Genomic DNA, 10,449 nt, shown 5'->3' with positions numbered 1-10,449 from the left:
TCAAATGTCGTTATTTGATTATAGAACACGAAAATGATAGTATTAATAATAATAATCATCATTATTATTCAGATAATGCAGAATGTGTTCAGCGAAAACAAAAGGTAACATTTTACTACGCTCGAGGGAAAAAAATTCAGGTACGGTAATAATACGTAAAGAAAAGCCATGATAGAACGAAAAAGTTCAAGAAAAGACATTCCCAAAAGTATACTTTAAAAATGTTGTGCTTCGTAGCTAATTCATGTTGAACCCATTAATATGCATCGTTGTACGGAGGGTATTATGATTGTCTTATCTCATTTAAGGCCACAACATGTCTTGAGAATTCGCCCATGTTTAAAATTCTCTTTTCGTACTGAGATTACATTGCATCCATCAATTATTCGTGAATTCTGACGAGATATGAATTTTAAGATAAGAGAGCGTCGTCAATGATTGATACAATGAGGCGTCTACAGTCGTACGACGGTAATATAGCATTTGGAAGTCCGCAACTCATTGTAAATCAAGCTGGAGTCTGAAAACCAATTAATGACTTTTCAAAATATTAATGAGGCGTATCGTGTATCAGTTACGACTCTGAAGGATAATAGAATTTAATAGAAAATCTCACAGTTGATAAATGATCCCTAATGACACACTGAAGCCCTAGTTGCCAGCTTTAGTAACACTCCTTGAATTGTATTTTAGGATCCTCAGTCCCTCGATAATTTAAACGACTTTCTCCTCACTTCCTTCAGTTTATTTCCCATCCATGTATTTCCTTTCATTTTGTCGCGTAATTGACGAAATGTTTTCTTGTACGAAACGAGGGAGACCGAATGCAATGCCAGAATATCATGTCTTATTGACTACAACTGCTACCATGAATGCGTCATTTCAACCTTTCTTTGTGCAAAGGCGCTTCAATTTCTGTGCCCTGAACGATGAACGAAAGTTTTTCGAGTGCTGATGAGTAGTTCATAATGCATATTTTATGATAAACTCGCCCACTTAAAGCACGAAAGTCTTGCTTACACTGTGACATTGAACTACACCTATTATTATGAAGAAATTGATAAGACGATGTATGTATGTATGTATGTATGTATGTATGTATGTATGTATGTATGTATGTATGTATGTATGTATGTACGTACGTACGTACGTACGTATGTTGTATGATTGTGCCCCAAAAAGAACAATGTTCAATCACTTCATTTGAATATATAGATGAGGTTTGCGTGTTCCGAGCACCTCTATTTATGCGTGTAATAGCAACATGTAAAGAATATTAATTGCAAGGCGTCATGGGATGAATTGACGGTGTTAATATTTTAGAAGGATCACACTATTTCGGAATTTCTAGAAGTTCACCGAGGTGTTTGTTTTGTCGTTCCGGGGTTGTAGCACTGAGTCATTCCACTTAACGTTTGATACGACCGAGGGAATGGCCCTGGGCTGTAGAAGCTGTACGTAAAATCCTCGGATATATTGAGACGCCAGCGTACTTTCCTTTTTATGGCAAGGATCAAAGATTTCTTGATTCGTGTAATCCAAACATTGAACAACAAACCGAACTGTTGAGATAGCGTCGAAAACTGCTCCAGGGGGGAAACAAAGACGCGACAGACTAAAGCTTGTAGTCACATGATGAGCTGCATTCACTAGTTAACGAAATGTGTTCCAAGAAAATAGCGGGAAGTTGATAAAAGTTCGAAGTATGACTTTGAATTGGAATAAAATGACATGATATTGTTTCACGAAGATTTATTTGTGTTATCAATTATTTGTTATTTGTGTTATCGATGTCGATGTTATGCACACATTTTGTTATGATTTATCAGTTTGGACGGATCACAACACTGTAACTTTGTACTTTGGATAAACAAAGCTTATCACTGATTTTGCCCATGTCGCCGATGCTTAATTGATATTAAATACCTTAATACTAGGAATACACCTGGCATCTACTTCATGAATAGCCATGTCGACGTTAATGGCTGTCTGTATTGTGTCACTATTGCTTACATAAACTAAACAACAAAGAGAATATAACCGTTTAACGTGATAGCCTATTTTTTTCATTTTCTAGAAAGGGACACGACTCGGATTTCAAAATCACTGCTCAAGTTTCTGAACATTAACTCTAGCATATAGCTCAAGCTTTACCGGTAGTGTCTGTTAGTTTACCTTCCTGTAACAAAACTCAAAGTTGAAGACGCAATGTTCAACAGATACATGACTGTCGAATATTTTACAACAACAAGGAAACCGGAATAGGTATATCTTGCAATGATCACAGACAGAGGCCGTATCTGCATAATTGACATGTACCATTCTTGACAATGTTGTTTTATGCATCTCTCCGAAGTCGCGGGTTTCACTTCCATGAAGCATTTCACGATAACGATTTACTACAAGCATCAGTCTGGAAAACCAGAAGACGATGGTTTTCTTGGAAGATAGACAGCAGACAAAAGACCACACAGAATGCACAACTTCAAACAAAATGGCAAAGTCATGTGAAAGATACACTGTCACGCTCATCGCTGTCATAAAAATATTGTTGTAATTTCAACGATCTCTTTGCTAATATCTATTTACAGTACTCATCGCAGATTGACAGCAAAGGCCTGTATGTTTTTCTAACTGGGTTCTGTTTGTCTCACAATTTGTATCCGTTAAGATATCCGACAGTCTTACTTTATTTTATCATCAATTTGCATTCATCGCCTATGCTATCAAATATATGTAGAAATTTTGTGTGAAGTAAAAACAGATTAGTGCACTACATAATAATAACTTGCACTTGACTGTCGGTCTCTACTGCCAAGATTTGGATAGAATGTCCCTTATTCAACTGAGAGCATTTGGTGGAAAAGATACTACTTGGTGTTGTTTAATGTTGATTTCATGTAATGTCGATTGTACAGGTTCTTTCAGTCTACCCAGGACATCCTTAGTGTTGTTTCTGTAGAACACAGAGACCCGTTTGGATCAACCACGGCCTCAATCATCAGCTGAATGACCATGGATGTAAATACACATGGGTTTTGAAAGATGATTGTGATTTCCCGACTGATAACATACATCTAAAGTAAACACAAATATCTGAGGAAGTTATGAGAGAGTGATTTATCAGGAGTAGAATTTTTTATGGATGTCATTCTTGTGTTTAAATAGCGCTGTCAAACAAAGGTGCTGATAGAAATTAAATCTATGTCTATTACATGGAGCTCTGGAAATATAAAACGTGAAAGGTATAAAGCAAACATGCGCCATCGCACACGTTTACTCGCGAAAACATGCACATGGCTTAAATTATACATTATTTCGCTACTCAACATTTGACTTATTTCTTGCTCTAGCATTATCAGTGGATATCCACTGTGATGCAAGGGATCTTTCGAAGAATCATGAATTTTGATTTTTCTTTCTTGACAGAATAGATTCGATACATCACCACAAGGACATATTTCATGATAACAGATCAAAGAAAAATGAAGTGTCAGTCTCTACCGATCAAAACATGGTTGTTAAGTCATATAGCAACTACAGGCGCATATCGTGTTGTTCTTATGTAAGAACGGTGTTTTTATATTTCTCAAATTGACAGTCAGGCTTCTTTTCAGACTTACACCAGAAAAAAAAGGTTCACATGATTTTTTTCTCATTGATCAAAGCTTACATTTTACCAATCTAGATTTACATGTACTTTACCGCCTTGTTCATTTCAGTATATTCAAATCATATTCAAATGTGACTCATCCTTGGAGATGCTCACTTTTATTTTTTTTATTTTTAGTACAAGTCACCTGCAAATCGTCGTCCCCAGCGGCTCCTCAATACGTGGTATTTGAAGCATTTCGACCTAATAGCACCTGCAGTCCGTATCAACGGTACCCACGGGGGTCGTTTACTTCCGCAAACAAAACAATACCGGTGATAGAGTGTCGAGAGCGGTACCTGCAGAGACTTGACGAGAAGACGTCTAATGGACGGTTGGCTACTGTCTTTTGGCATGCTCCCCGTTGTCGTCAAGAAAACACTTGGATTAAAGCGGTTAGTCTGAGGCAAGTGAATCTTACGTCAAGGAACTACTACTTTTCAGTACAAAACTAAAATATCAAGAAATGTATTTCGATTCTAAACTACAGTTTTCTTTCATTCAATTATTCTGTTATTTCTAGTCATCTATAAGCTTACAAGTTTTTAGCACCATACCTCAACCTTTTCCTGAGAAAACACACCGAGCGTTAAAACTTGAAAGCGTTAATTTTCGGTTAACGACGAATACGGCACGCAATATTCAAATATGTCAAATTATGATATCAAAATTTACCCTTTTATACCGATTGAAGATTTTCTAACAAAACATTACTCCGAAAAGAAACTAACATCGTGTGCAGCTTTGCCTCAAGTTCACAAATTCATTTTCGTATGAACAGGGCGACGCTATACGACACAAACTACCGACCAGTAACGTACCTGTCCAAAGTAGTCAAGTTAAACAAAGGACTAAAAAGAGGTCAGTGCGTATCTTCATTGTCAAACCGTCATCACAAGGAACAGGTTGTTAAGGATACATAATCTGAAACTTTTGATTTCAAGTATTTTTGTTCTGAGTATAAATTACATTTGAATGAACTTCTCCGAGTCCTTATATTACGCTAACATGTCAAGTATTTTACTTTTCAACATATCCTGTATGATGAAATGGTCACGTATACAACTTTATTCTCTTCTCAACAACAATACTGACCACCAATAGATCGGCAGTGTTGTCAGGCTGAATACGAGGTATTTTATCATGGTTTAGGGAACAAAAATATAGGGGGAAAACCATTAACAGCTTATGGGCCTTTTAAAATAAATCATTTGCCTTGACAAGAATATAGCGATCAAGCTTGCAAGCCATACTACCCATTAGAACCACCATCAATGATAATCACCATCAATGGTAATCACCATCAATGATAATCACCATCAATGATAATCACCATCAATGGTAACCACCATCAATGATAATCACCATCGATGGTAACCACCATCAACGGTAGTCACTAAATGATAATCACCATCAATGGTAATCACCATCAATGGTTATCACTCCAGGTGCAACACCTTTTCAGAAAACTTGTTGTTCCGATAATTGTTACGAAGTATTTTGTCCAAATTTCAGTGGGGTCAATGCCAAATAATCAAAGTTTCACAATTTACTTCTCGTAATAAAGCTGATACATCATCACAGTCAATATTATGTTTCGAAATTTTATTTCCCATCTAACAGCTTTTAAATACTTGAGGAATAATAAAATAAAGTGAAGTGGAGAATTCGCCCGTTTGCTTCAAATAACCTTGGGTTTTATCACAGTCCCTGTGTGGAGGGACTGGTTTTATCAAGTATATAATCTTGTAACACGGCATAAATATGAACGATCAAACTCACATGAGACTGTCGTACCGATTAAAGGCCGCTCTATACAATAGTAATACTTTAAAGCTTTCAAATTTGATTATAGAGAACGGTTCAACTATTTTACTTTTCATTTTCATCGATACACTTAAAGGATACGTGAACGTTACTCGAATCGGGTGAATTTCTACACTGGCAAATTTTAACACCAAATGTTGCTGACGTTAGATTTTACACGCATTGCTTAATCAATTTTAGATGAAAGATCCGGTCAGGTCAAAATACAGTATATTCATCAATTTACATCATCAGAGGAACAGCATACATAATGTAGGACATTGACCGATAAACTGGGTGACACAGTGTTCCATTGGGGATCGTATTAAAGGCTAATAGGAGAACTTGTTTGATTAATATTTCATTATATGTGCGTGTAACCTGACAATAATTCCTTCGAGTCCACTTCCACAGTGGTTTAATGAGTTGGTTTTCTCTGCATTATTCACAAATACATAGTACCTCGGGGAGATTACGACAATTTCAGACCAATAGCTGTTGACTCCTGTGGTGTGACCAAGAACTGTTTTCGCTACGGCAAAAGCAAATGTACCTCCGACACCTGTGTTTACTTACTGACGTATCGAAGCCAAGGGGATGAGGTGTATTTCGAAATGGATGCAAAGAGTACAGGTTGGGCGGCTGTTGGGTTTAGCTCAGACAAATATATGGTAAGTTGGTAATTTCACGTGGATAAAAACAAAACAAAAAAAGACTGTAAATTTCACATGAGTGTGGTATCTCTGACACCTTAACACGATTGGAACTAATTTGGGAGAATTGGATTTTCATATTTTTCAAATTTCTCAAAAATGTTAGGTGCCCTACTAAGCTGAATGTTGCGATATTACAAATTACTCATAATAACAAGTGTGTAACTTAAAAGGAAAAGCAGATGAGCTTACATTTGCAGATCAAATAGACATTACTGCACCATCTAATTATCCCAAATTAGTTCCAATCGTGTTCCTTGTATAAATATAACGGAACTACGATAACAATCCAGCTTTATGAAAAAAATCACGCGAGAAAAAATCAAGCAGACTGTAAAATGAGTAATAACGAAACAGCAAAACCGATGCAAACAACAATCTCTCTCTCTCTCTCTCTCTCTCTCTCTCTCTCTCTCTCTCTCTCTCTCTGATGCAAATGTCAACTCTCTCTCTTCCTTCTCTCTCTCTCTCTCTCTCTTCTCTCTCTCTCTCTCTCTCTCTCTCTCTCTCTCTCTCTCATCCAAAAGGGAGGCGACGATGTGTACGCATGCGTGACTGTAAATACGGAAAGTAACACAGTGGTCGTAAAGCGGTATACTAACGTCATACACTGGTCCATCGAACAGTCTTTTAATCCGGTGAACAATACAGAAGGACGAGTCAAAGACGGTCGAATATCTTGCAGATTTTCAAGAAAGAAAAAAGTGGACCAAGACGATACTGTTACAGATCTTGACAATCGTTGGTATTTCCTATATGCGTGGGGACCTGCCACATCAGGTACGTACACTTGTTAAATGTAGAGTCAAAAAGTCACTCTTATCCGGTAAAAATACACTGTGAACGTTTAAAATTGATCATAAAGTTTTTCACAAACGCGTTATAATTGCTGGTCTTGTTCACCGCCTTACCCGCTGGTCGAATCTACACAAATTGGTAATTAAGCTTATGACCTCTAAACTGCGATCTGCAATCTTGATTTTACATTATCATGTTTGTATTCATAATTGTTATGTATCACTCAAGTGAGATTGAACGGGTTGAACCTTTTCAAAGGATGACCTTTTCAAATCTGTTAAATTGGCAAAATCGGCTGAAACCACCACCATAGAGCGACACGGTGTATGCTGAAACACAATGCTTTTTTACCGTTACCACTCGACGACAATACCTCCTGAACTTGTGGTTAAAATTCGATGTGACGGTGGGACGAATGTATCTTGATAAATACATACATAACTGACTGAAAAAATCAACCATCATGAAAGTCAAACATTGATTTCAATGAATATGGCTGTATGCCATATAACGGTGACATATTCACATACACATGACAAAAGACATATGGATAGTTACACCCTAGAATGCAATATTTTCTTTCTCAAAAGGTACAATTCTGGCACACTCTGTGAAAAGACCACCTCATTCAAAGATCAAGATCGCCGCCAATACTATCAATCTGCGTGACGACTTCAGTGGTTCAGTTAGCATTCACAAGGTGTGGCTTCTCCTAACCGTTTCCCTGGCTTGGATGGCAACATGGCCTATTTCATGATCATTGCTGTTAAAGCTGACCCACTAATCAATCATTCGAAATGTTAACAGTATTATTTCATAAAACACTACTACCTTTATAAGTAATTGTGTTTTCAGTTTACATAACTCAATCATACTGGACGACACAAAATCTTAGCAAAGATGTTGGTGAGGCATCGCACATGGAGGGGTTACACATTCCTATCGAGTCCCTTTCCCCTCTCGCTGACGAACCTTTCTGGTAGACGTAGATCCACGAAAACGGGTGGCCCGAAAGTTTAATTTTAAAGTTAAAGGGCCAGTAATGCCGACTTTTGCTGATATTTTCACTATTTTTGTTTTGTATATCTATTGTAACTTCTTAATCTACTCCCAAAAGAATGTTGAAACACTCACTATTTAGCTAATGCAGTTAACGTCTCTATGTGTAAAATGCATTGTTATTGTTTACATCTAAATTCTCGTCCTGACCAGGTCTCTTTTCAACAATACATACAATTTACACGCATACGGGCTGCGTTGACAAGCTGAACACTGTGTATATCAATATGCTTTGGGAAATAGAACAAGGAGTTATGGTTGACATTCAAAACAAAAATGGTGAAAAAATCATCAAAAGTTAGCATTACTGGCCCTTCAAAGTTTGCAAAGAGACATGTATGTATTTAGAAGTCGACTTTCTCCCTCGCAAATTACGTTCTTTAAACTTTTTATCTATTAAAAAGTTGTCGATTGACCACATGCATGCACGTTACATCGATTGACGAGTAATGTCGTCATTTGTAGTGAAGCCTAAACCCATTATGTTGTCCGGCGTTGGTGGCGCACTCCGTGTCAGACACTAAATGGTTCATACCATAGACGGTAAAATCTCGTTTCTACGCTGTTCAGATTGATTTGCTCCTTACAAAACTAACATGAGTTCATCTTCAAAAGTATCTTTCGATCCAGAATGTTAACAAAAATGGAGCACTCATACTAATACTTGCCATCAGACGATTTTGATAATACAGAGGATTATTACATGTGATCCAGGTATGAAGTTGATTCAGGTTCAATGAAAGCACATTCATTTTGGTTTAAAAAGTTACGATATTTATTTCCCTAAAATTTTAAATTTATTACATAGACAAGTCTACTCAGATGAACACCATTTCAAAGATATAATAAAGACTGTAACGATAATATCTCTTAAAAATTTGCATCATTTAATCACAAGGTGGGAAACAGGACAAGCTGCCCTTATGGCTCGTAAATTGCATTAGAAAAATTACCATTCAAAGCCCACGATATATTTCAGCCTTAAAATATTTTATGTCATTAGAAAATTTCAAGTAGGAAGACAATTTTTAAATGAGACTGAAACAAAATGTGATTTTTGAGCAACATTGATTAATCTCAAAATGTAGTTTCCCCATTTGGAACAATCATAGACAGTTTGGTCAGTGAGACTGACTGCAAACTGATCAACTGTGAGCAATGATCTCATTTGGCAAGCAGAGCATGACAAAGAATATGTAGTTTGCAAGTTTCCTTGCTTACTTTACAGGATCTGAAAAAAGTGTACGGTATGACACTCTGTAAAACGTTCTTGCTCACAGATCCAAGCAACAGTAAAGTATGCAAGCTTGATACTATGCATGGATCATTTGTCCAAAGTGCCAAGGTTATCCTCACTACAAAACTATCCAGTCTCTGTCTTCAATTGTGGTTATGAAGTGATGTACTTCACTGGATAATTATGCATTCTGATTATCAATGCATTGTTCATAGTGAACTTAACCTAGGCAAAAGACAGGAAAGGTCAACCAATGACCCTGAGATAAGTGAGAAGAACAAAAAAAGATAGAAAGGAAATAACTTTGAATGAGAAAAGTTAAAAGACAAGACTGAAGTTCTCTTTAATTACAAAGAATATAAGAGGCTGACACAGAAATCATAACATTTGATGGTATTGGTGCCTGACATAAAGCAAACAGTGTGTAGATTAAAGCATGTACATGATTCATGCATTATTTAGCGTCTTTGAATAAAATACTACATGTTAAATACCCATGCTGACTTTTACTGTTGTATGTTTCTCAAACAATGTGTTCTATTACACATGTACCACAAACTAATATGTACTTGTATTGGAATTATAATGGTATTTACATTGGAATGTAAATACTGCAAACATTATCTTATGTCCTTATCTGAATGAGTAACTTGTATCTAAAAGCTGTACATTTGTAACATAGCAAGAAGATGATTACATTTCCTAGTTTGGATATTTTCAGAACTCTATGTTTTCCATATGTTCGTGTTTCATACAAACTTTCATTAGACTCAGACTAATTCAAAACATAACAATATAAGGTAGTATACGCCTCAAGAGTGAAAGACTTAAACTTTTGCTCAAACTTTCCTCAAAGAATATGTCAATCATTCTCTTTCAAAATCAATGATAAAAATTGGGAGTCACCATGCAAATTTTGGAACTAGAGAAACAAATTACTCAAGAGTTACTAATATTTGAAATTAAAAATGGCTGCCATCTCTGTGTTACTCTATGGAGAAAAAAATAAAATTTTTGATTTTCGAAATTCTATGCCGGTAGAAGGTTTTCTTACACCAAGAGCTACCACAAGTGGTAGGTCAGAAAAGAATTGAAAAAGTTTAAGAGTCCAAATATCTGTCCTAGAGGCGTGTTCTACCTTAACTGCCTTGCTCTGCTGCTTATATTTATGCCTGTTTCTGAAG

General features: G+C 36.4%; 1 protein-coding gene across 1 annotated transcript in view; it reads left to right on the top strand.

Moving 5' to 3' along the window:
• Positions 1–9,760, top strand: part of LOC139139819 (uncharacterized) — a 16,387-nt gene extending 6,627 nt beyond the window's left edge. The window contains exons 2-6 of the mRNA XM_070708755.1: positions 3,791–4,058; positions 4,434–4,513; positions 5,918–6,129; positions 6,699–6,951; positions 7,560–9,760. Of these exons, the coding sequence (XP_070564856.1) occupies positions 3,791–4,058; positions 4,434–4,513; positions 5,918–6,129; positions 6,699–6,951; positions 7,560–7,726 (980 nt within the window). The 3' untranslated portion in view covers positions 7,727–9,760. The remainder of the gene's footprint in view (positions 1–3,790; positions 4,059–4,433; positions 4,514–5,917; positions 6,130–6,698; positions 6,952–7,559) is intronic.
• The last annotated feature ends 689 nt before the right edge of the window (positions 9,761–10,449 follow it).

This window comes from Ptychodera flava, chromosome 9, assembly GCF_041260155.1.
Source record: "Ptychodera flava strain L36383 chromosome 9, AS_Pfla_20210202, whole genome shotgun sequence".
In the NCBI taxonomy this organism is placed as follows: domain Eukaryota; kingdom Metazoa; phylum Hemichordata; class Enteropneusta; family Ptychoderidae; genus Ptychodera; species Ptychodera flava.
This window is presented reverse-complemented; position numbering and strand designations above follow the sequence as displayed.